Genomic DNA, 27,000 nt, shown 5'->3' with positions numbered 1-27,000 from the left:
TCTTTTCTTATATTTTTGCTGTTTTACATATTAAATATTACCGTGGAAAGGACTATGCCTGCCGACTTCAAATTGTAATTTAACTCTCCATGCCACTATTTTTTTTGTTCTCATTTATTCTTTTCTCTCTTTCCCTTTGTTGTAAATAGTGTCATATAAGTGATAGCCTTAGCTGGACATATTTCTTTTGTTAGGTTAATTGAGGCTATTTCACTTTAATGTACATTATATACATCTGTGTGTAGATATATATGTTTATATATATGTATATAAGTATGTGTATTGTGTATGACACAGTGTGTGTATGTATGTATATATATATATATATATATATATATATTTGAATGACATTTGTTATTTATCCTGATTAGGAAGTTTATATTTTTTTAAATCATCTTGGGGCAGACTGTGTCACAAACCGCCTGTATATAGGTGTTGCCTATGTTGTGCAGTCTCGTTCTATAGAGGGGTTCGATCGCTGGTGAGTCCTATAGTTAAATCTTTTGTCTACAGAAAGACAATAACATTTATGAAGATACTGTGCTCTCATCGCACTCTTTCCCCCTCTCTCTCTTTCTCACAACTCACACTCTCACATATACACTCTCTCACACACACTTTCTCACTCTCTTTCTCGCATACTCTATGTCACTATCTCTCTCTCTTAAAGAAAAAAACCAACTCGAGCTCAAAAGAAATTAAGTAAGCTGCGCAATGATGATCATCTTTTGATCTGACGCATTTATATTATCTCTGGAATAACTTTATATAGGTCTGTTTCAGACACTGGGGACTTGTATAGTTTGGTGATATTTAGCTCTTCTAAAAAGAAATTATTTTTATACTCGTGTCAAAGGTTAGCATTCTTACTAGATATAGATCTAGATCTATTAACTATTATAATCTAGATCTATATCATACTATAATTAGTATAATAGTAGATTCTATATCTATAATCTAGATCTAGACCTACTCATTATCTTTCTAAAGTAAGATCTAGAGATTTATGAAGATCTAATTTGTATTAGAGTCTTAGCTAGATCTAGATGTATATCAAACTCAAGACCAAGACTCCAAGAGACATTGAAGAGTACTAGGCACTAGGACTAGACTACTTCACTAGATCTAGACTAGATCTTTACTAAGTCTTTAGTCTTTTTAGACTAGAGTCACTAGACCTAGACTCACTATTTAGTATTTTATAATATTAATTTTTTCTTTTATATAGACTCTATTACTATTAGTCTATAATAATCTATATAATATATTATTATTATATTGATAATAATTAATATAAATATTCTAGATTAGAATCCTGTAACTTTTGCCAAACTTTTGGCTTAGGTTAGAAAAAAAAGAGTAAGACTAGCTGCCTAGCAGCTAGTCTAGGTCTAGATCTATATTGACTACATATATAGATCTAGGCAATATACTAATATAGCTAGATAAATTGATACTCAAACTTACTGGGTCTAGAGTAGTCTAGTTTAGATCTAGTGACTAGACTAGTCAACTAGTCTACATTTTTAATAATAAATGTAGTATTAAAATATATATATAGACATTGAATTAAACCCGCTAGCAGCAATTTACACATTTGAATTTTTATAGCGCCGTAATGGTCTGACCTATGAAAAAGCTGATACTGATGGTATCTCTGAATTCATCGTCCTTTTGTCTATAAAACTAGATCTGATTTAATTTATCACTAGGCTTAAATAAAATTAAATATGAGGTCAAAGAGGTGTAGGGTGGGTAGCGCCAAGCGTACTTTCCCTCAATCGGTTTTCTCCCCTAGTTACTAAGCTCGATCGGGCTGATGGAAGGCTCGATCGGGCTGATGGAAGGCTCGATCAGATCAAAGAAAATATATCTAAAATATGTTTTAATTTAATCTTTAATTTTCATTATGAAGTCATTTTTCTTTTACTCCAACGCAAGAACATCCATTGCCACCTTTCCCACGCTCCACAACTTCAAATAGTCTCTTTGAGCTAATGAGCCATCAGACTTAAAAATAGCCAGTGGACATAGTGGTCACATATAGTCATAGAATCATAGACCTACACTGTAGACATTATTTGAGATTGTCTTCTAATTCTAATAACTAGATCTAGAGATAATCTATTTAGAGTTTTAGATTTAATCTATTAATATTTCACTGTTATCACTAGTTCTAGTAATCTATTTATAGACATAGACCTTATCAGTGCAGTAAGTGGCTGTGGGTATAGTTATCAGTGTTAATTATCAGACTTGGACTACAGTAAGTACTGTCACCATAGATAAGCCTAAAGTTTTGTGTTCTTTGAAAATTTAAGTGTAGACTCTTGACTCCACAATTTATAATTAGACTTACTTGAAATTTTAATCATTGTTGGATTAGTAAACACTTAAGAGCTGTTTTTATCATGAATTTCAATAATTATATCTTGAATACTTACAAGGTCCTTTGTAATTATAATATATATATAATATGCTTTCTTTGCGTCAGATATCATATTCATATAATATATTAGAGTTAAAAGTTAATGCTGCCTTATTTTTTAATTTTACTTGGAATTTGAAACTTGAAAATTTTATTGTGAATTTCAGACTGGATTAGCAGTTATTGATCAGAAGCTGAGATTGTATTAGAAACAAGAAAACAATTTATAGAATCTACATTTTTTTTTCTGTAATTTCATGTTCTTTTCCCCTTAAAAATAATCTAGGTGAAGCATAGACTTAAAATAAAGACAAAATTAAGGATTTAAAATGGTAAGTTTTTTTTTTTTTTTAAGGTTTATTCTTTAATATATATATTTTTTTTTTACTGCAATTAATGATATTAAATAATTGTCTTACTTTTGTTCTGATTAATATTCCCAAGCAAACTGACACAATCTCTTTTGACAAGTTTTGAGATAATGCAGAATATGATTCTGAACATAGAAAGCTGTGATCACTTTTACTAGATCTAGTAATAAAAACCATAGAAACCAGTATATATTATTGACAAAAGGGCAAAAGTTTCATTTTGACACTTTTCACTTTTCCACTAGTGATTGGTTTTGTTCAACATATTGTTATAAACCTGGTGGAGGCACAGATGGGGCTAGTGGTGTGTGTGTAGTCAGCCGACACAAATCGCCCCAGGCCAGCGCTAGACGAGCGTTCAACCGTGACGAGTTACAACGATCGTCCGAGACGAGTATCAACATGATGGTTCGGGAAGGATCGACGCCGTGAACAGAGCTCAGGAGCGTCACGAGGGTTGTAGTCATCTGACACCCAGAATGGTTGAGCGACATTCTGTCCGGTTCTAGAAGGCCAGTAGGGACCCTATATAAAGAGCGAAGGTATCAGAGACGAGTCAGTCACAACTTCCCGATCTACAGTTCGTTACAACGGCTCAGTACAAGTCCGAGGCGAGACAGAGAGAGACCAGTGCAAGACTTGATATGGCGGAACTGTGTTATCGGAGAGATATTTGTTATCGCAGAGCTATTTGTACTGTTCTATGTGCTGCCAATTGTACAGTATTGGCTGTTATTTATGGACATTAAACCTTTACGTTATTTTGGAGCCCTGACTTGTCAAGTTCTTTAAGTTGGTGGTGTATGGTGCAGTTTGCAGAGAGCCTGGATAGTGAGATTCGTAACACTGGTGTCAGAAGTGGGATCCTTTTCTTCATGGCTGCTATGAAAACGCTAGACCAACTCCTTGTGAATGAACTGAAGCGAGAGCTACGTGATCGAGGGCTGAAGACAAGTGGAAATAAGGAAACATTACAAGCACGCCTTCGGGAGGACCTGGTGGAGGATGAAGCAGATCCGGACACGTATCTTTTTAAAGTCGAACCAGATATAGAGGAGCTCTTGAGCTCTATGCTAGGAAACACCAATTCCAAGATAGATGCCATGGATACCATGCTAGGAAACACCAATTCCAAGATAGATGCCATGGACACCAAGGTAGATGCCAAGATAGATGTCATGGCCTCGGGAATCAAAACCGAGTTATTGGCTATGAACCAACGCTTACATGCTGTGGAGGAGAGAATCACCAGCATTGACGAACAGATGAATCAGAGGGTCGACGCAGTGGAGAAGGCAATCGAAGAAATGAAAATGCAAGTTCACTGTAAGAACACTAATGCACCGGAAACATGTATGACGTCATTTGTGCATGAAAGCTCCGGAAAAATGAAGCCCCCCGTATATGATGGTTCCGTGTCCTGGTCAGTGTACAAGAAGCAAATTGACGCAGCGGCTAAAGTTAACAAATGGAACAGCGAGGAGGAGAAAGCAACTGCCCTTGTGTTATCTCTAAGAGGAAAGGCCTCCGATATGCTTCAGTCCTTACCGAACCAGCAAGACTTCGCCGCTCTGGTACAGGCTATGGAACTCCGATACGGGGATGAACATCTGCAAGAAGTTTATCGAGTGCAACTGAAGACCAGACAACAGCGCCCCGATGAAACACTACAGGAGCTAGAGACAGACATCGAACGCCTCGCACATCTAGCCTACCCAACCGCCGCACAAGATTTTCTGGAAGTCATTATTACAGACGCCTTCATTGATGCGCTTCGAGACCCCGAGTTAAAGAAAGCCACCAGAGTTAGTGGTAAACGTAAGGCCAGTGAAGCCCTCGTAGCCGCCAAAGACGCATCAGGGAGCACTCATCAAGGCCGAAGGTTAGAAGTCAAAGAGGAAGAATTCGCACAACTTGTGAGAAGGGTGACAGAGGCACTAGATGAACGACGAACAAACCAGATACCAGAAAATCAACCTAGGGTTCCTGTACGATGCTGGAATTGTGGTGAACTCGGTCATATACAAAGAAGCTGCACTAGAAGATTTCCACAAACCGGAACCCATCACAGACCAGAAAGGTATGCACGACCAAGTTCCCGGGGCTACCAGGGAAACTAGTACGCGCCGGCTTCAAGGGGCGGAACCCGGCGACACAGAGAATGAGAGCCCCTGCAACCATCATCCCGGTCGCCGTGCTAGGGCAGAGTAAGAGTCTGAAAGTCATCGGAAAAATTGGATGTCAAAACTATCACTTCCTCCTAGATACTGGTGCCTCACGATCAGTCATCCGGACGGATAAAGTGGACAATAGCAAGAAAACGCCAGTTAGAGCCTACTCATTGAAAACAGCCAGCGGAGAACTATTGCCCATAAAAGGCCTGATCGACATAACAGTCGAGATCGGGAATCAGTCATTCAAACACGAATTCCTGATTGCTGACGTCACAGATGACTGCATAATAGGGCTCGACTTCATGATGAAATATGGCTTTTCCTTGAATATCGGCGGAGGCACTTTACAATGTGGGGACCTCGAAGTACCCTTGCTTGGCGACGAGAATGAAGAAGATGGCCGAGTCAGAAGGGTTAAGTTGGTAGAAAATACAACATTGCCTGCTAAGTCGGAAATGATCATTTGGGGAAAAATCGAGGATGACTATCCCACGACAAGAACAGCGCTGGTGGAAAGCTTAGACACCAACTACAACGGGATAGCAGTAGGAAAGACGCTAGTCACGATTGGGAAAGACCAAAAGGTACCCGTAAGAATTGTGAACCTCGGCACAGTGGAGAAACATTTACGGGAAGGTAGCATCATCGCTGGTTGTCATGCTTTAGAGATGATAAGAAACTGCAGCAGTGAAAATCCTGACGGAACACTCAAGCCCAGCGAACCACAGGTTACTAAACTTCTAGCAGAAGTCAAAACGATATTGTCAAAAGAACAGTACACCAAAGCAGAACGATTCCTCAGAGAGTTCTCTGACATATTGCCATCTGATGAAATGGACTTTGGGCGAACAAACCTGATCCAGCATCGAATAGACACAGGAAACACTAGGCCCATCCGACAACAACCACGTCGCCTGCCGGTAGCAAAACACCAAGAAGCTATGGACATGATAGAACGAATGAGGCAGCAGGGGGTTGTTGAACCATCCAACAGTCCATGGTGTTCACCCATCGTCTTGGTAAAGAAGAAAGATGGATCCACTCGATTTTGTGTCGACTATAGATTATTAAATGACGCCACACACAAGGACAGCTATCCGCTTCCTAGGATTGACGACACATTGGACACACTGGCTGGGTCACAGATCTTTTCCACCTTGACCTGAAGAGCGGTTACTGGCAAGTGGGACTACACCCCGAGGACAGAGATAAAACAGCCTTCTCTGCTTGTAATGGTCTCTAGCAATTTACCGTGATGCCTTTTGGCCTCTGCAACGCCCCAGCCACCTTTGAAAGACTAATGGAGCATGTGCTAAGAGGACTTAACTGGACGACGTGTCTTGTTTACTTAGATGACATTATCGTCATAGGCAGAACCTTCGAGGAACATATTGCAAACCTGAAGGAAGTGTTTGAACGAATTAGAAACGCTGGAATGAAATTGAATCCAAAGAAGTGCTCCTTGTTCAGAAGAAACGTCAAGTACCTTGGGCACATCGTGTCAAAGGAGGGAGTCAGCACAGACCCGGATAAAGTTGAAGCCGTAAATGGATGGCCGATACCCGCTAATATCCAGGAGTTAAGAAGCTTTCTTGGACTCTGCACGTATTACAGACGTTTTGTGCCTAATTTCTCTAGCCTCTGTAGTGCCCTTCATCAATTGACAGAACCGAAGCGGCCGTTTATTTGGACAACGGAATGTCATGAGGCCTTTGAGAGACTTAAAAAGGCTCTTGTTTCATCACCCATTCTGGTCTACCCGATACCAGGCGAGACGTTCATACTTGACACCGATGCGAGCAATACCGGAATAGGCGCTGTCTTATCCCAAAAGGTAGATGGAACTGAGAGGGTTATAGCTTACTTTAGTCGGAGCTTGTCCAAAGCCGAGAGAAACTACTGTGTTACAAGACGTGAGCTACTGGCAGTTGTGGATGCCATACAACATTTCCACAAATACTTATATGGGCAAAAATTTATCCTTAGGATAGATCACGCTGCTCTACAATGGCTGTTGTCATTTAAAAGTCCCGAAGGACAAGTCGCCAGGTGGATTGAATGTTTGCAAACCTATGACTTCGAGACACAGCACCGAAAAGGACAAACTCACCAGAATGCTGACGCGCTGTCTCGACGACCTTGCAGAATGGAATGTAAACACTGCAGCAAGGTTAAAGAAAAGGAAGTTATCATTGACTGTCGACATCTTGGGGTACAAGCTTCCTGGTCATGGTCCGACGAAAGAATCCGAGAAGACCAGTTTAAAGATGAAGACCTGGCTCCCATTCTGCTTATGAAGGAAGACGGACAAAGACCAGAATGGCATCACCTTTCTGATAAAGGAGCTGCTACCAAGGCATATTGGGCGCAATGGGACTCACTGACAATCGACAATGGAGTTCTCAAGAGGGTCTGGGAAACGGCAGATGGGACATGCAATCGCTTACAGCTGCTGTTGCCTAAAGTGAGAGTTGCTGAGGTGCTGCAAGAAATCCATAATAATTCCAGTGGGTCACATTTAGGTGTCAACAAGACCTTTGAAAAAGTACGCCAGCGGTTTTACTGGTTCGGCTACCGGGATGATGTAGAAGCGGCAGATGGGACATGCAATCGCTTACAGCTGCTGTTGCCTAAAGTGAGAGTTGCTGAGGTGCTGCAAGAAATCCATAATAATTCCAGTGGGTCACATTTAGGTGTCAACAAGACCTTTGAAAAAGTACGCCAGCGGTTTTACTGGTTCGGCTACCGGGATGATGTAGAAGAATGGTGCCGAAGATGCGACGCATGTTCAGCAGCAAAGGGCCCGCACAGGAGAACGAGGGGACGTATGCAGCAATACAACGTCGGTAATCCCTTCGAAAGAATAGCGATCGATGTAGCCGGACCATTCCCTGAGTCCCAGAGAGGAAACAAGTACGTTCTAGTGGTGATCGACTATTTTACTAAGTGGCCTGAAGCGTATGCGATACCAAACCAAGAGGCCACCACCATAGCGGAAACACTTGTGAAGAATTGGATTAGCCGATTCGGTGCTCCCAGGGAGTTACACTCCGACCAAGGCCGAAACTTCGAATCCAAGATCTTTCAAGAGACGTGCCAGGTACTGGGCATCGAAAAGACACGCACAACCCCTCTACACCCTCAGTCAGACGGAATGGTGGAACGATTTAACCGAACACTGGAACAGCATCTGTCGAAAGTCGTGGATGAACGTCAAGAGGACTGGGACACCTATATCCCAATGTTCCTTATGGCATTTAGAAATTCAATTCACAGCACCACCGGTTACACTCCAGCAAAGATGTTATTCGGCCGAGAGCTGCAACTACCGTGTGACTTGCTATTCGGGATTCCGGGAGATGTGCCAGCCTCTTCAACAGACTATGTCGCACATCTCCGAAAACGGATGGAGAAAACTCACGCTCTAGCCCACAGAAACATCAAGATCAACAGTGACCAGATGAAGACAAGGTACGACAAACGGGCCAATGCCGCTGGGTTTCAGGAGAATGATCTGGTGTAACTTTACAATCCACAAAGACGAAAAGGCAAGTCCCCAAAGCTTCAAACAGACTGGGAAGGACCCTACCGCGTGATAAAAAGAATCAACGATGTCGTGTATCGAATACAGAAGAGCCCAAGGTTTAAACTGAAGGTCGTCCACATCGACAGACTCAACAAGTACTATGGTGAAGCTGGATCTGCCCGGGACGGACAGATCTAAGGAGGGGGCAGTGTTATAAACCTGGTGGAGGCACAGATGGGGGTAGTGGTGTGTGTGTAGTCAGCCGACGCAAATCGCCCCAGGCCAGCGCTAGACGAGCGTTCAACCGTGACGAGTTACGACGATCGTCCGAGACGAGTATCAACATGATGGTTCGGGAAGGATCGACGCCGTGAACAGAGCTCAGGAGCGTCACAAGGGTTGTAGTCATCTGACACCCAGAATGGTCGAGCGACATTCTGTCCGGTTCTAGAAGGCCAGTAGGGACCCTATATAAAGAGTGAAGGTATCAGAGACGAGTCAGTCACAACTTCCCGATCTACAGTTTGTTACAACGGCTCAGTACAAGTCCGAGGCGAGACAGAGAGAGACCAGTGCAAGACTTGATACGGCGGAACGGTGTTATCGGAGAGATATTTGTTATCGCAGAGCTATTTGTACTGTTCTACGTGCTGCCAATTGTACAGTATTGGCTGTTATTTATGGACATTAAACCTTTACGTTATTTTGGAGCCCTGACTTGTCAAGTTCTTTAAGTTGGTGGTGTATGGTGCAGTTTGCAGAGAGCCTGGATAGTGAGATTCGTAACAATTTCTTAAGGATGAAGAAGGGTTTGCACAATAACATCCTGTTCTCTGGTAAAACAATTATAATTGCAACATTTGTTGTAAACAAATAGTTGTGAGATCCTTAAGAGTACAAGCACTCTTGTCAGTTTCAATGATGGATAAACAAAGGGCATTATAAATCATTTTTCTTTTTAATTGAAAATGTAAAATGTTTTCGGTTGTTCTGAGCTGATAATCTACTTCCCAGTCCCAAACTCCTGCAAGAATACTGGGGACGGCAGCGGGCAGGGTATGAGCCCGGGATCATCAAAATAACTCAACAACAGTCTATCGCACATACCCCATGACCAGGCAGTTATCCATAATTTATTAGACATGAATAGAATAATAAAATGTATAACTATACAAAATGTAATAATAATTGAAATGACTAAAAAATGTATAGATTTAATAATAGTTAAGTTTTTTGTTAATGTAAGTAATTAATCTATTTTTTAATACATGATAGTTTCAATAAACTTTCTTCTTATATACTTTATAGGTCTCCTTTTGTTTAGTAACAGCACATTGCCTTTAAGAAATGATTTTTTTTTTATGTTTAATCAGGCGGTGTCCAAGGATAAAGTGTTGAGTACTGCAAAAGATTTTCTTTCATTCATCAACAAGTCACCTTCTCCATACCATGGTTAGTAGCTCAATTCAGATATATTAGTCTAAACATATAAAGAGCCTTAGATAATTGTTTCCCGTTGTTGTATTTGTTAAGCGGTGTTAGTTCCATTTTTGTTGTTTCCTATGGTTGTGTTTGTTTAGGTATGTTGTTTTTATTGTTTTATATGCTGTAGTTGCACTCCTGTGTACACTTCATTAGTCGTGAGTGCAAGAATTGCTCACATGGTTGCTACATTTAATCATCAATACAGCTATAATGATGAAATGTCCTAGTTACTTAAAGAATTAATCAAAGATTCCTGTTCTCCATCGACTTCTTTCAGAGTTGTGTCCCACTTTCCTCACCAAAACCTATGCATCAAGACCCTTTCTGTACATTGACCAAAAGTTTGGAATTGGCTTCTGATTTCAGGCAGACTTAATGCTTCACTAAATTTTAGAAAAACCTTAAATCCTACTTTTTGAAAAGTCCTTTAGATTTGTTTGCCTTTGTTTATATTTGTTATATTTTCAAAGGACCTTAAACCTATGTTACGTTTGTTATCATCTATATGTGGTAAAGTGAAAAGGAGTGTCCTTAAGTACATGATAAAATTTGGTTTAAGGTAGCAAATTTAAGCTGCAGTCAAAATGTAAGCACACCTGAATTTTGGACCCTTGTAAATAAAAAAAAATCTGGTTTATATTCAATAGATACTGTAATATACATTTTTTTAAATTTAACTTTTAATATTTTCTTTTTTTTTTTTGGTCACTGTTATATCAGCTGTTGATGAAGTCAGAAAAGGTCTTGTGTCCAATGGGTTTAAAGAATTACGAGAGTCTGAAAACTGGAAGATTGCACCATTGGATAAAGTAAATGCTAAAATCTTTCTTTTATATTAAAAAAACTTGTACAGCAAAACCTGGAGGGCCAAAAAAGGTCTCAACTTTCTCCAGATTTAGAAGTGTTTGTTGTTTTGTTTGTCCACTGATTGAGCCTAAAACTATAAATGTTTGAAAAAAAGTTCAAAGTTATTTTTTAAGGTCACATCTTTTTAATGTATGTCAGATATCAGCTTTTCACTTTTTTTAATTACCACATAAAACCCTCATCTAAATCTTGCAGCCTCTGGCAGTATAGATTATGAGTGTTGGATAAATGTAAAGAAGATGAGGGGTTTGATAATATACTACCATATGTCAGGGTAAGGTATGGCAAGATGAATGTTACTTTGATATTTTGGTATGATAGTGATATCCCCTTGTTTTAGTACTCCCAGGTTAGGAATGTGAATAGTGTTGCACATGTTATGAACTGAATGATTTAGTCTTCGTTGAATGTGCGAGAGAGTGTGTTAGTTAGTGAGGTCTTGTTCCTGGTCCAGGAAGGTTGGATAGTCGCTTCCTGGACTGGTGTTTGTATTATTTCTTGAGAGTGATATAATTGTGTGCTTTATTTTGATATTAAAGAGTTTTTGGTTTTCATTGAGAGATGGAGTTAGAGTTGAAGTATTTTGAGTATTAATTGTTCTTATTTGTGACTAATTTGTAATTGAGTATTTAAGTAACCCCTAAGGAGCCAAATAGACCCAAGCTAAGAAATTAACTCTGAAACCGTAGATCTCAATGAATCTTAATCAACAAAAACATGCCAACTCTACTGTTTTAGTACTAAGGACATAAATTCACACTAGTCTCTTCCATTAATAACCTGAGAAATTGTTATCCCTATATTAAACTTATCTTCCATTATGACCTTTAAACTCAAAAGTTATTTTTTAGATCATTATTTATAGTCTAATGTTTTTTTCAGTGCTTTGTGACAAAAAATCAGTCAACTATCATAGCCTTTGCTGTCGGAGGTCAGTACAAACCTGGAAATGGTTTCAGTATTGTGGGTGCCCATACAGACAGTCCATGTCTGAAGGTGAGGTTCTTATTTTAAGCTTTTTGCTTTTGTTTTTTCTTAGCGTATTGAGAAAGCTAATTAATTTTCTTTAAATTTTAAAAGCTTTAAAAATATGTTGGCTTCATTAGGAATGAAAATGTTTTAGTAGTTAAATTTACTAGTTTAATTTATTTACTCAATAAGATTATTTCATGTTATTTGTTACTTTAATTCTTAAAAATTACATCATTTTGAAACTTAAATTCCTTTTTTTTTTAGAGAAATATTAAATTAAAAAAAATGTTTGTAAACATTTTTATTATGAACATATGTCATTTTTTTTTTAAATTCAACTTTTAGCTGCTTACACACAAGTATATGTCATTTAGACTGAAGTTGTTTTTTTTTTGCTTTTTTTTTCTTGTAAAAACCAAATCACTTTGCATAGAGAATAACAAATTGACTTCATGAATTTATTAAAGAAAAACTCAAATAAGCATGGTGATTGTCAAGACCCTGCATATCAGCCCTCTCATTACTACTTCATTTTACCTCACTTTAATATATACATGTACCAGTATTATTCCATTGGCTCTTGATGACAAGTTGTCTACGATGATTCTCGCTCTTGGTGCGTGTAATTACTTTGAATGTATATAAACTAAACTAATGACAACAATGTCACAACATCAATGACCACATAATGAATACTCATAATAAAGTCAAACTCTCTAATTAAAACTAATATTTAATATTCTAAATAGGCATCGATGGCCACTTTAAAATAATGTAATAAATGTAATGATAGATTGATGAAATGAATTGATAACTACAAACATATATTATGAATAACATAAAATTAATAACATAAGACAAGTGGCTTCAATACTATGTACTAATAAAACTATGATATCTGTTAACATAATAAACAATAAAGACATAATCAACAATACAGTAATTAATCACCCATGCCAATCAGACCACCACGGCTACTCCATCCTCCATGCACTGGACCCAGCGCCGCAGACTGCATCAGAGTTCAGTACCGCTGTCCATGTCATCAGATGTCAATCACTGCATGTCGTTCATTGTCTTGCTGACTACGCCACTGTCGCTAACATCTATTCTGTGTCTCTACGCTAGACTGCCACATGCTCAAGACTGCTACCCAGAATGTCAGACTGTCACTAAGACTGCCACTAAGACTCACTAAGACTGTCACTCTAAATAGACAAATAATCAAAATATCGCTAACAGCTAGCTAAAGCGCCATTCTATTTAATCATAATCAACTAACATCTAAAGCTAGATATATAACTAATAAAAATATTTCTTCTTACCCTGGTCCCTAAGAATTAGTTCCTACATGTCTCTGGCAAACAACTTACATCTATTGGAGCCAAAATCGCGAGCCAGCCTCTGCGACTTGCTCCCAATGTCTGTATGTGTCGTTCACCAGAAAACGCTTAGCACACGACACACGCCCCTGCTAACACTACATGGCGCTGTGTCCCGACTGCCCCAAAACTCTACTCTATATAGGCTGAGACCCTAACCCACGCCTAAACTAACGCTACTAAATCGTCCGTGTCTGTCCCATCCTACGGGTATCGAGTCGCCCTACAAGGTATAAATCTAAGTGTCACACTATTCCTACCCTTTGTCTGTCTTTTTCAAGTCTGTTGGTGAGCCATGGAAACACCTTACAAAATAATTAACTTTTCTCACACACACACATATCTGTGACAGTGATCACTTGTCATTCCTTAAGATGCTGTAATTTATTGATGGTAGAATATTTATTTTTGATACAACAAACTTATTGAAACATTACTCAAATAAAAGTGTCATCATATTCTGTTATTGCTGCTAACATTTTATATTATTGAAGTACAACCTTTTTGGTTTATACTTTTTTTTGGAACCAACTATTTTCCCAGGTGAAACCTGTCTCCAATAAAGTGAAGCAAGGTTTCTGTCAGGTTGGTGTAGAGTGTTATGGTGGTGGTATCTGGAATACTTGGTTTGACAGAGACTTGACCGTGGCTGGTAGGGTACTGGTCAAGGATAAGGTATGATACCATTTATGTTCATTAAAATTATTAGATAAGATTTTATAAAATCCAGGTATACAAATATGAAATGACAAGCATTACACACCAGCTCCGCTGATTGACTTGTTTCCATATATTGTTTATTTTGGTTTTAACATCCTTTCCTTTTTTTTAACTTTGAATACACAGGTCCCATTTCAAAATTTCAACATATGTTTTAGCTTGTAATTTGTAGTATCTGTTACACTGAATTGGAATGTCCCCTCTCTTTTTCTTTCTCTCTTTCTCCTTTTTTTTATTTCTCATGAACCTCCTTTTTATTTTATTTTTTTCATCCTGTGCATTGTTATGTTTTAGGACATAGACTTTTGCTTGAAATTGGAACAGCCCATTTTTTAATGCCATCCCTGGATACATGTGTACTCTATCTCTCTTCTTTTCTCTCTTTATCTCTGGAACCTTTTTTTTTTTTGCATTCTGAGTACCTTTATGTTCTCTGACATAGACTTTTGCTTTGGATTGGAATGACCAGCTTTAGGATGCATCATTGACACACACATAGTTTTCTTGACATCAACCCTTTTACTCCTTTTACAAAAAAGTTCTACGTGCAATGAGGTTGTTCAGGATTTCTGATCTACTTTAACCAAAGAGGAGAATGGCCTTGTCTTCCTATATTTCCATTGCTGTTGCTCCCTATTTTGACAAGATATTTTACATTCACAAACATTTTAAAATATACAGAGTACATCAACGAACTTCCTGAACTTTCAAATAACTATACGAATGTTTTCATAAAAGTCCAAGAACTGTTTAAGGATGGGTTTAAAGGATCAGTGATATTTCCTTTATAGTCCATGACAAGCATCAACACATTGCCGATGATACATTCACATACAGAAGAAGATGTTTTTACAAACGTTCTTGCAAGATTTAAAAAAAAAAGCCTTGGTGGTGTAAACTACACAAACAAACACACACACATACACACACACATTCACTGATACTATATTATAATATACAAAATGTTACATTAAAGTTTCAAAAATGCGTAGATGAAATAGATCTAGATCCATTTTATTACTTAGAAACCAACATTGAAAGGGCGGGATAAGACACATTTGGCTTGTGTAACTGTAAGAGTAGATCTAGATTTATCCTTGACTATCAGATGTGTCATTTGTTTGCTAAACAACTCAAGCCTATTACGCACAATGAAAAATACATTGCAGTCTTTTCATCATTTATTGCAACTAGTCGACATAGCGACTACACACTAGACTAGGCCTAGAGCTATCTGACCAATTCAATACACACTGGTCTGCTGTCCAACTTTTAGTGTTCTACTCAAGTTCAAGCTTGTTTACTTTTGGGCAGAGAGGAAGGGGGGATGAAAGTGTTACTTTTTTTTCTAGGATTGGTTACACGAATGCTAAGAACTGTAAGTGTAGTCATTGTAGATCAAGAAATCTAGATCTCAGTATAGCAGATTATAGGCCAACGCTTCGGTACCTTCTATGAGTAAATTGAAACTAAATATTGACTTAAAACGCTTCAGATTCACACTAGAAACTAAGCACGGTGCGTAATGTAAACACAACAACCACATGACTTGGGGGGAATCCGAACAACCTCATTCTGACTTTTCTTCTGTTAGTCAATTTGATATTGAACTATTTTCATATTTAATTTAGTCTCTGTTGCCTTTCAGACAATGATGGATTCATGCTTACCAACCTCCTTGTTATAACTTAGAAACTTTGAATGTAAACAGTTAAAACAAGTTAACTTTAAAATCTTCCTTCCCCCAAATCTCTTGTTAGGGACATCTTACCTCCCCATTAACCATGTAGTTATAAAATCGTAGCTTATTTCATTATTTAAAAGCTTTAAAATTGGCCTTAACTTGTCATTTTCTTTGTACTAACATATAAGATTGATCAAGTACATGTATTCTGATGGCTTGAAAATTTACAAATTCAAGACTTGTGTGGATACTCATTAGATATTGTATAATTTTATATCTGATTAACTTTTTTATAGATAAACTTAATAAAAATGTTTTTCTTAGAAAATATTTCATGTGGAGTCAAATCTTCATAAAGCAAGCTGACATAAAGAACTACCTGAGATGAACTCCTATTGAAAAATCAGAGCAGGAAGGACTAGTCCTCCCGCAGTGCTCTGGCAAGAAACTTAGCCATCCGGCGTAGTGCCTCATAGCTACCATACAAGTCGAGTGACTGCGCAGGCAAGTCCCCCCTTAGCTCGCGGAGCTGGGGACACTCGTACAAGACATGCGACACTGTTTCGACGCTCTCTCCACAGTGACGGCATCGGGAGTCAAAGTTAGTGCGGAACCGGGCAAAGTATGCCCCAATAGGACAATGTTTCGTCCTGCACTGCGCAACTATTGACTGCTCTGACCTCCTCAGTCGTCACCATGGATCGTCGCGATCTGGGTGACGCATGCGCTGCCAGACACCACGTGCTCTGTCGGATTCCTCCCAGGACTTTAACCACTTCTCATGAATGAGTGCTCGGATTTGTGCCGTTGCTTGTAAGTACGTGCTTGGTGCTTCGAGGTGTGTGGCTGCCATAGCACCCTCCCTTGTGAGGACGTCTGCCGTTTCATTGCCCCTCACGCCGCAATGTGAAGGCGCCCACTGCATAAAAACGACAGCTCCAATAGCTCGGCGGATGTTATCTGCGGTGCCGATTGCCTCTTCTATTATGGGCGACCCTCCTCTGCCGCCACCCATAGCTTGGAGACTGGAGCAAGATTCAGTGACCAACACCACCGTAGTGGCGCTAGTCTCGCGTTGGAGCATTCGGGCCCTAATGGCCTTGAACGCCCTAGTTATCCCTGTGAGTTCGGCATCCATGGAACATGCGGCTACGCCGCATGGACCAGAGAGCCTTTCTGGTTCAGTCCGGTCGGGGTAGACGATAAGAGCCCCATACCCCTATATGTCGGGGTCCCTCATTACCGACCCAGAAAATGGCATCTGATGGGTAGGATTTTATGGTTATGGATGCCAAATTTTGAAGAATGGCAGGTGTTAATCGCCTCTTGGTGGCTCCCTCTTGCCCTAACAGGGACAGGTTTATTTGTGGGGGCGGCAATCTCCTCCACAGAGGGCAAGTACTAATTCTCCTAATAGGGATTCTATCAGTGGAGAGCCCAGCTGAATTAGACAAATTGGCCGCAATATGGAGGAATGATCGCATTTTGATGCGATTCCTCTCTCTCCACTGTCGCACTAAGATTGAGTTGGGTAGCCTAGAGTCGCCCCTTTTGTAGCGCTCGTAGGCCGTAAGTACTGCCCTCTCCTTCCTAAGATGTAAGGGTGCCACGTTAGTTAAGATTTCAGCAGCGTTTGTTGGGCTTGTCCTAAAGGTGCCACAAATGAACCGTAGAGCCTGTGCTTGTACCCGGTTGAGTGATTCGAGGGCAGTTTTACTAGCGTATACTTGAACTGTATAGCTGTATTCAATTAGTGATCTGACTGCCCCTAAGTACAATGTGCGTAGCATGTCAGCTTTGGCACCCCACTTTGTGCTGGCCAGCTTTCTTAGTAACGCTAACTTCTCCGAGGCTTTTCGTTCAACATCCTGGACGTGCTGGAGCATTGACAGTTTTCTATCCAGGGTCACCCCTAGATATTTTGGCGTATTTTCACGCTGGAGTCGCAGCCCACTGAGTTGAAGCTCGAATGGAGCCTTAAGAATGTCGATCCCTAGGCTGAACAGGGACCAGGTTGTTTTGGCAACGTTTATCTGAATCTGCCATTTGTCACAATACAAGGAGATGGTATGGAGTGGCTTGAAGTGCCGCCTGAATTTGGTCGGCTTTCTTCCCGGTTGACCAGAGGACAATATCGTCAGCATATAGCAGTTTTTTGGACCTTAACGAGCTGGGCAAATCATTAAGAAAAGCTATGAAAAGTGTACAGGACAGGGCGGAGCCCTGAGGCAGGCCATTGGGTTGTTGTTTTGGCTTGCTAAGGGAGTGCTGGTATTTTGTACGTGTGCTCCTCCCAGACAGAAAGGATTGTATCCAATTGTATATCTTGCCCCGCACACCCATAGCTCTTAGCTTAAGATAGAGGCCTTGCTTCCACACATGGTCGTAAGCCTGTTTTAGGTCTATGAACACTGCGTATGTGCTCTCGGACCTCTGGAACCCGTTGGCCACCTCCTGTGCGAATGTTGTGACCTGGTCGATTGGGCTCAAGCCTGCCCTAAAGCCGGCCTGTTCTGGCGCCAGGATACCGGCACTCTCAAAGGACCAAACTAGCCGCTCGTTAACCATTCGCTCAGCAACTTTGCCAAGGGCTGAGGTTAGTGAAATGGGTCTGTAGGCCTCCACGTTAGTCGCGTCTTTTCCCTTCTTAAGGACTGGCACAATGACAGCACTCTTCCAGGCCCCGGGCAGTCTGGACTCTGCCCAGGTTCGATTCATAAACTCCAGGAGTTTATCTCTCGCAATGCCCCCAAGGTGTTTTACCATCTCAGGGGTAACCTTTTCTGGCCCCGGAGCTTTTCGGTTTTTGCACTTAGCTATCGCTCTGTCCAGCTCAGCACAACAGAAGGGCGCGTTGCACGTTGCTTGGCTTTCCGGCTCATCTGGCTCACTCTCGAGCCTCTTATGTTCTTTGTTGAGGGCCTTGGACATGGCAGACTTCTTTTCGGGCTTGCTGATTTTAGCAAAACGTCGATTCAACAAGCCGGCCATTTTGGTTACCGTAGAGACCGGGTGACAATAGAGGGGCAGCCGTTCGCACTGTGTCTTTGGCCTCTAGGTTTCGCAGAAGACGCCAGGCTTTCGAGGAGTCCCGAAGATCCATCCCGCGCAGGCGGGCCAGTTCACTCGTGGCTCTACAGAGCCGATTGTACTCCCGCCGGATTTCAGGGGTACCCTTCCGTTCAGCAAGCCTCCGGGCTCGCATACGTCTCAGGACCAGCTTATTCAATTCCTGAGACCACACGCGTTTCTGCCTTACGCAGGATAAGTCCGCGGGACAAACCTCTTAGCCGCACCCAACATATCTGCTGTTATTTCGCCATATATGATGTCAAGGTCCCTATCCTTCACTGCAATATTCATAAGGGCAGTGTTGACTGCTGCCTCGTAGGCTGGCCAGTTCGCCTTGGTGTAACTCCACCTACGCTGGGCTTTTGGGGTTACACCACTGGCCTCTGAGAGGGCAATTGTGACTAGTATGGGTCTATGGTCACTTCCAATGTCGTCTAAGACTTGAAACTGAGTATGGGATTCTAAATTAGCTGTGATTAGAGTAAGGTCTGGTCTAGATTGGCTGCCATTTCCGGTATGGTATAGAGTTGGGGGAGTATGTTTATTTTGCAGACAGAACAAATTATAATTATTTAGAAGTTCATGAATTTTATGTCCCGACGAGTCGGTTGAATCATAGCCCCACTGCTGAGACTTAGCGTTAAAGTCTCCTGCGATGATGTTGTGAGTATTGATATTAGTACAGTCATATTCGAGACTAATTTCGTGCTTGGGGGGGGTTGTACAGATTAGTTACCGTGAGTTTACGCCCGAGTTTATGTACTTCAAGGGTGATGGCGTCGGTACGCCCATGCACTCATGGACCGGGGACTTGTGTAGCAACCAGATTGTTGCGTACATAAGTAATAAGCCCCCTGGCAGTCTGTGCATTTGCACTTAAATGCAGTATAACCGGTAATACTGGCATTGTGTTTGCCAGTTAATGTCTCTTGTAATAAAGCCACGTCTATTGCCCTCTCGTGGAGGAGTTTTGAGAGCTCTAACACCTTGGGGATTACCCCACAGATGTTAATTTGTAAGATCAGGAGGGACCTAGTGTTTATGGGCTTAGTCCCTGGAGTGGGTTGGGTCCCACTAGTGTCAGTTTGGGTTGTTTGGGGGCCGGAGGCTCCCGTCACTATTTCGCTTCCAGTCATATTTGCCTGCCGTGTATCTAGGTCGGCAGGAGGTTGTGGCAGACTTCCATCAACCTTGTTCGAATCGGACCTCCGAAGGAGGTACGAATGCAGTGTTCATTGAGAAGAGGACTTAGGTGGAGAATTTTAGCTAACTTTTCATGACCTGACAAATTCCCCCTCATCGAGGTCACGGGGCGACTAGTAGCTGACTTTTTGTGTCCAGGCCTGATGCCCACTACCCGGTGCACGGAGCCTGCTCGGGTCTGCTTGTGCCCGCGTTTTACTGTGTCTCTGCCAATCATGTTTGTATGGTTAAGACCGTTGGCGGCCTTAGTTACTGCTCTAATGCAGCAGCGTGCATGGCCTATACTTGTGTCGCCACTAAGGGCAAGGCAGAAACCTGCCCAAGCAATCAGTTTGGCATATAAGTTTCCTGCAAGGCAGGAGTGGGGCGGCGCACGTTACTCGACATTCCCAGTGTCAGAGTTGCCATTGGTCGCGGCGGATTCCTCCACTAGCACGCCAGGGAACAGGCTAGATAGATCCTAGCTCGTGGACGCAAACCGGTCCGCCCGACGCAGCCTGCTAAGGCCGTGCCAGTCATTCCAGTCTTTGCCCAAAGAGAGACCCGCGAATCAGCCGAGTCCCAGGAGAACCCGACCAACCCTCGAGTTGGTGTCCAGCGCTGTCCGCTTTTCGGAGAACCCGTGAGTCTCTTACTAACCGTTGCCCCGGGCCCCACAGATGGGGGGGGGGGCTGGACATAACCCCTTTGAGTTCCTTTTACACTTGCCCGCTGCTCATTCATCAGTGGCAAGCAAGCAGTACCCTTGGCCACCCCAGGAGAGCGGAGTGTTCACGTGGCGACCACGATGAGGTGGTACTGGAACGCCGCGCATAAAGAACTACAGAAGCGTACATAAGTTCATTTGACCCAAAGAGTGAATTCTATTAATTAAATGTTGCTACTTCGTGTTTATGAAGAATCACTTTGAATATGACTGATAATTCTTTCATTATTAAAATTTCATGTGGGAAGTGTTGTTTTCTTAATTTTTGTCCTGAGTTTTAAATTATAAGAATTTATTTATTTTTAAAAGTTTTACTTTACTTTAAGAGTTATTCATCTGGCCTTGTTTTAGAATGTTGATAGCATCAGTCACCATCTGGTTCACATCCAAAGACCAATTTTACGCATTCCTCATCTGGCTATTCATCTTCAACGCGACATTAATGACAGCTTTGGACCAAACAAAGAAAATCATTTGTGAGTATTTATACTTTAGAATTTTTATGTGCCTGTAATCTTTAGGGGTTATTCTTATAATACTAATATTTTCATTATCTCAGAGGAAATTTGTATTGCAATATTGCATTACATGTAACGAAATATTACAGTAATGCAAAGAAAATGTACATTTATACAACAGTCTTACTCTTCTTTTTGATTAATGAATAAGAAGATGTTGTTATTTAGATGTCCAATCCTGGCAACTTGTGTACAGGCTGAACTAGAGGGAGATAAATCTTCAGGAGACAAGCCTTCATCTTGTGCTTCGGGACCTGCCAGTCAGGTTGGTTTACTAGACCCAGATATAGTGTTTGCATTCCATCAAGGGATGTATTTATTATTTAGCTTGCTTTAAAATATTATTTATATGCCGGTAAATTCGGCATTTATGTTTTAATTTATATGCACTGATCTATTTTATAACTGCTAATTTAAATTGCAAAAGTCTGTTGATTGTAGTGCTTAGATTGGAACTACCACACATTTATTGTAGATTTTACTCTTCAGTCTTCCAAGCACTCACCAACTTTGGTAAAACTTTTGTGCCAAGAACTAAAGATTGAGCCAGAACAGATGCTAGATTTTGATTTGTGCCTTGCTGATACACAGCCTGCTGTAAGATTCCTACTTTATTTATTTATATATTATATCTTTTTACTTAAAGGGATAATTATAATTAAGTTCTAGTTAAATATAGCACAACTACAATATATTACAATTAAGTTTAAGTAATTTTCACATTTTGGCAGGGCACATAATATTTTCTAGACTTAAGTTGTCCCAGCATCATAAATGAAAAAAAAGCCTTCAGCGCCAAAAGAGACTGGTACACAACTTCATAGACTTCAAAAAGACTTTTGACTAGGTTTGGCATGTGGCAAGTGATGATAAAAACATTATTGATGTAGCAAAGCCCTGTGCCCTATAATAAAATGCAAGTATCTCAGTACTTCTTAACAACCAAATTGGAAAAAGTTTTTTGGACATCCATAGGAGTGCGACAAGGATACATTCTATCTGCAGTTCTTTTTGACATAGTTCTGGAACATATGATGGAAACTCTGGAAGGATTTACTCCTAGCCTAACCATAAACAGATAGCCTTTTTCCAATCTGGACAATGTATAAGAATTGATTGGCCTCTCTCTTGATTGTCTACTAAGTACAGCTGCTGACTGTGAAAAATGAAGGGATTTGACTATGTCAACTGTCACAGCAGCCCTGTGATGAAAGTCAAGGGACAGATTAACTGTCACAGCAGCCCTGTGATGAAAGTCAAGAACAGATGAACTGTCACAGCAGCCCTGTGATGAAAGTCAAGGGATAGATGAACTGTCATAGCAGCCCTGTGATGAAAGTCAAAGGACAGATGATGAGCATCATAAAAGACAAAGATAAAGATACAAAGTTGTTTGTGTGTATTGTAATGTTTGCATGCATACGCAGGCATTTTCAGCAATTTGAATATAAATGACTTCTTCACAACTAGTCTTTTGATTTGGCATGTTTATCATCACTTGTATAAACATTTGCATGCAGCTATAAATTAGACTTAAAATAATTTTAATATTTTCAAAATTGCTTTTGTACAGCCCAACTTTCATATTAATAGCATGCTCAGTGTGCTAGGGTCCAATCTTTTTGGGGGAGGGGGGGGGAGTATCTGGGAGATGTTTTCCATGCTGCCTTTATGTGCTCTGCAAACACAACTCAGCTTGAGTCGGGATTAAAATTTGAGCCCACTTGATAGGTAGCCAAGCTATTAAAATCACTTTTCTTCATCCTTGTGAAAGATTTCTTGGAGTGTTCTACAGTGCATTGCATTCAAATCTTATTATACAGAGCATGTCTAAGATGAGTTTGAATAGTGGTGCTGGCAAAACAACACAAAGCTATTCTAAATTTAAACGTAATTTGAAATAGGAGCTTGCTAAACTAGAATAAGTTTTAGAAATTATTTTTATTTCATATCAGAAAAGTTATCATTTGTATTCACAAACAAGAATGAAGTTTTGGATTTATACCTTTAGGTTTCTCCTTCTTGTTACAATAGTCTTTTAGTAGTTTTAAGAACATGAAAAAAAAATAAATTTTTTTTAGTTTTATTTACTTTTCTTTTACTTTATTTGGTCTGCTAATAATTTGTGTGAAATTTAACTTACTTACTTACTTAACTGCATTAAAAATAATAATCACATTATTTAACAAAACAAAATTTTTTTCATTTTTTTTTCTTGTACACAGACCATAGGAGGTGCTTATGATGAGTTTATGTTTTCTCCAAGGTTGGACAACTTGTTGAACACTTATGCTGCTTATAAGGTATTTCCATTGGTGCAGTGAAGTAGAGCAGAAACATTTGAGTTGAGCTCCAATCCAATTCTGACCCAACTCAATAGACTTTTTTTTTTCAACTGAAAACTAGAAAGAGGGAGGGATTAAATCAAATACAAGCAGCTCCACCCTATTGGCTAAATAGAAAGAGTTGGGTTTTTTTTTTCTCATTTCAAATTTTTTTTTTTTTTTCTTGGTTGGATGCTTGTTTTATCTTCCAATTTTTTTATTTTTTTTTTTTGCTATAAATATACTCACTGATACTGTAGTATGGTTACCAACTAATTATTTTATGAAATGTGTTGGTTTTTTTTTGTTGCCTTTCTTGTTTCTTAAAGATCTCATTTTTTTTTTAGGAATGTCCATAATTATTAAACAGTAATAGGAATAAAATAGATCTATATAATTATGCAAAATTGAAATTTTATTCCTAACCTTTATTTAATGTTCATCCCCAATCGACATTGAACAGGGTTTACTTGCATCTATTCAAGATGGAACACTGGAAAAAGATTCTAACATAAGAATGATAAGTTTATTTGACAATGAAGAGGTGAAAAGGATTTTTTATTTTTACATTTCCTTAATAACTTTGTTATTCACCAATTATTTTTGAGGACATTCGTGGTAAAGGATTAACTCTTTATCCTGATCACATCAACAGGTTGGGTCCCAGAGTGCTCAGGGTGCAGAGTCCATGTTCCAGGAAAATGTAATGAGACGTATCAGTACAGATCGTGAAAATCTAACAGCGTTTGATGAGTGCATAGCCAAGTCTTTGATGGTCAGTGCTGACCAGGCTCATGCATGCCATCCCAATTATGCGTAAGTCATTTCTAGATAAAATATTTTGATAAACAAACTGATTTTTAAATTTTTTATGCATCTTTACTATTCTATTGCAGTTAACGGGTATAAGATAACTTCAGTCAGAATGCATAGATCTAACTCTCCCATAAGAAATAAAGGAAACAAAAGCCTTGCTTAGTGGGTAAAGAAAAACAACAAAACTTTGAAGACATCTTTGGGAGTGACAAAATCATTTAGATAATGAAAGCACAAAATCTTTAAAAGGTCACTATGTACAGCAAAAGCTGGCTTCACTGCTCCCAACACATTTACATTTCAGGCAGTTCTACTAACTATAAAGTTTTTTGACTGCTCCCAACACATTTACATTTCAGGCAGTTCTACTAACTATAAAGTTTTGTTGACTGCTCCCAACACATTTACATTTCAGGCAGTTCTACTAACTATAACGTTTTGTTGACTGCTCCCAACACATTTACATTTCAGGCAGTTCTACTAACTATACAAGTTCTAACTTTCTTCTTAAATGCTTTCTGAGACTGTGTGTGAATTGATTTTAAATTTGGTAATAAATATCAGTTAAACTATTATTTATTTTTAGGGAGAAACATGAAGCCAACCACCAGCCAGAATTCCATAAGGTCAGTTTGTACTTGACTTTATTTTTCCTGATTTGCTCTTGGTAAATATTGTATCTGCATCATAAAAATGTAATTCTAATTCAAAGATGACTCTACTTTATTCCAGGGTATTGTCATCAAGTTCAACTCCAATCAAAGATATGCCACTACTGGAATCACTGCTGCCATTTTAAGACAGATAGCCAGCAAATCTGATGTGCCTTTGCAGGTTTGTACCATTGATGTATCAGCTGTTCTAGCTGATTATATGTTTTTTATTATTCTGATGTACAAAGTTAGCAAACATACTCTTCAAATGTACAAATGTTATTCTTCAAACAGTCCGTAAAATTAATAATAATAACAATTTAATTAATAGAGTGCTGTTAACAAGCATGATGTAGGCTCAAGGTGCTGTGATAAAATTAAAAATAAAATCACAACAGCTAAAATGACAGAAAAAAGTTTTGAATATTACAATAGTCCTGCACAATTTTTGGCTAAAGTTAGAAAAAATAAAAATGTTAAGGTTTTTAATGTTACTTGAAAGAGGAAAAAGCTTTTTTTTTTTTTTTTTTTTGTGTTTGTGGTATGTCTGTCTATTTTTCATGTTCAGATCTCAAAAACTAAAAGCACAACTGAAAATCTGATTTCAGTATATTTTTAGTATATTTACTGCACAGATTTTTTGAATGCAATTGGGGGAAAAAATGGGGCTGTAGATTTGTAAGCACTGCATGTAAAATGACAGGTTTTGATATTTTCTTCAGGAATATCAGAAGCTTTGAACTACAAAGTTACTGCAATCACACAACTTTAACCCAAATAGCATACCCATAGAAAGCCACCTATGAGTTTATGTTTAAAATTAATAAACATGTTGAATCAAATTTTGGCAGGAAGCTCTACTAATATTATGTCTATGCATTAAATTGAAATCATTATACATCTGTGACATTCAATTAATTTTGACCTTTATATCCAATTAATTTTTTGACCCTTTAGAAATTATTTCATTTTGTCTTTAAAGAAACAAATTTATACTGTTTTTAATACAAAATTGTTTAGACATTATGTTTTTAAAACATTCTAATCTTACTATTTCAATATAGGATTTTATGGTTCGCAATGATTCACTTTGTGGATCAACTATTGGACCTATTATGTCAGCCAGACTTGGTATGCAAACTATTGATGTAGGTGCTCCTCAGTTTGCAATGCACTCCATTAGAGAAACTGGGTCAACAACAGACCTGACCTATGCTGTTAAACTTTTTGAGGTACTTTACTTTATCTCATTTAATTTTTGTATCATTTAAAAATGTCTTTTTTTTTTTACCTCATTAGTCTTAATTGTTTTGTATATATCACTAATGTTTCATACATTTTTCAGGGATTTTTTAACTATTACCCAGAAGTCCAAGCATCTCTCAAGTTTTAAAGTTTCGGGTCAAAACAAATCAATACAGATCAGATTGAACACAATAAAACTGACAAGAATCGACTTGACTATCTTTTAATTTTGTAAAGAACAATTTTTTTCTTTTGTCTTAAACATACCATGATCATTTTAATTGTTGTCATATTGTTTTTATTTAAATCTAGCAGTAGAAGATCACCAGTTTGATATTAAAATATGATTTCAATGATACGCAGAAGTTTACTTATGTTTTGTTATCAATGTTTTAACCATTAGCTTTCATCTCCAGCTTTTACTTATAGATCAAAGAGAAATGCTGCTTATGACAGTCTTTTCAATTCTTCAGCAGATTGTTTACATCTTTCTATCATTGCTTGTAAAGAAAAAGAAACAAATACAAAAACTGAGTTTCTAACCAAAATATTTGAAAAGTCTAAATATAATTACACAGTTTTTCTTAGTAAACAAATTTGTTTTATAAACATAGTTTATTTGTAGATCTTTAGCTCTCACTTTTTCTCATTTCTATAGAAATAAAATATGTTTGATAGCTATGTTATTACTTTAACTCCAGTTTGACGCACCTGTTGTTTGATAGATGTGACTTAATGAGTGTTATATATATATTGTATTTGTTACAATCGGTCACATTAAAGTATTTTTTCTTAAATATGTTTTTAAATCTTTCATTGGTGTTTTGTTGAGTAAATTAGTTGCCAGACAGTAT

General features: G+C 39.0%; 1 protein-coding gene across 3 annotated transcripts; it reads left to right on the top strand.

Moving 5' to 3' along the window:
• Positions 1–862: 862 nt before the first annotated feature.
• Positions 863–26,943, top strand: LOC106051153 (aspartyl aminopeptidase-like). 3 transcript variants are annotated; one of them, XM_056045718.1, is made up of 16 exons: positions 863–989; positions 2,715–2,760; positions 9,873–9,951; positions 10,705–10,793; positions 11,734–11,847; positions 13,749–13,880; positions 20,942–21,066; positions 21,277–21,373; positions 21,598–21,705; positions 23,334–23,411; positions 23,896–23,976; positions 24,088–24,248; positions 24,835–24,874; positions 24,981–25,082; positions 25,966–26,133; positions 26,247–26,943. In XM_056045718.1, exons 2-16 carry the CDS (start codon positions 2,758–2,760, stop codon positions 26,292–26,294), a joined length of 1,425 nt encoding a protein of 474 aa, XP_055901693.1. In that variant the 5' UTR covers positions 863–989; positions 2,715–2,757; the 3' UTR covers positions 26,295–26,943. The 3 variants fall into 3 exon arrangements, with proteins under 3 accessions (XP_055901693.1, XP_055901696.1, XP_055901694.1); XM_056045721.1 differs by having other exon boundaries at positions 867–989; positions 2,596–2,760; XM_056045719.1 differs by lacking the exon at positions 863–989 and adding an exon at positions 2,195–2,266.
• Positions 26,944–27,000: the final 57 nt, after the last annotated feature.

Source organism: Biomphalaria glabrata, chromosome 11 (assembly GCF_947242115.1).
Source record: "Biomphalaria glabrata chromosome 11, xgBioGlab47.1, whole genome shotgun sequence".
NCBI classification, from domain to species: domain Eukaryota; kingdom Metazoa; phylum Mollusca; class Gastropoda; family Planorbidae; genus Biomphalaria; species Biomphalaria glabrata.
This window is presented reverse-complemented; position numbering and strand designations above follow the sequence as displayed.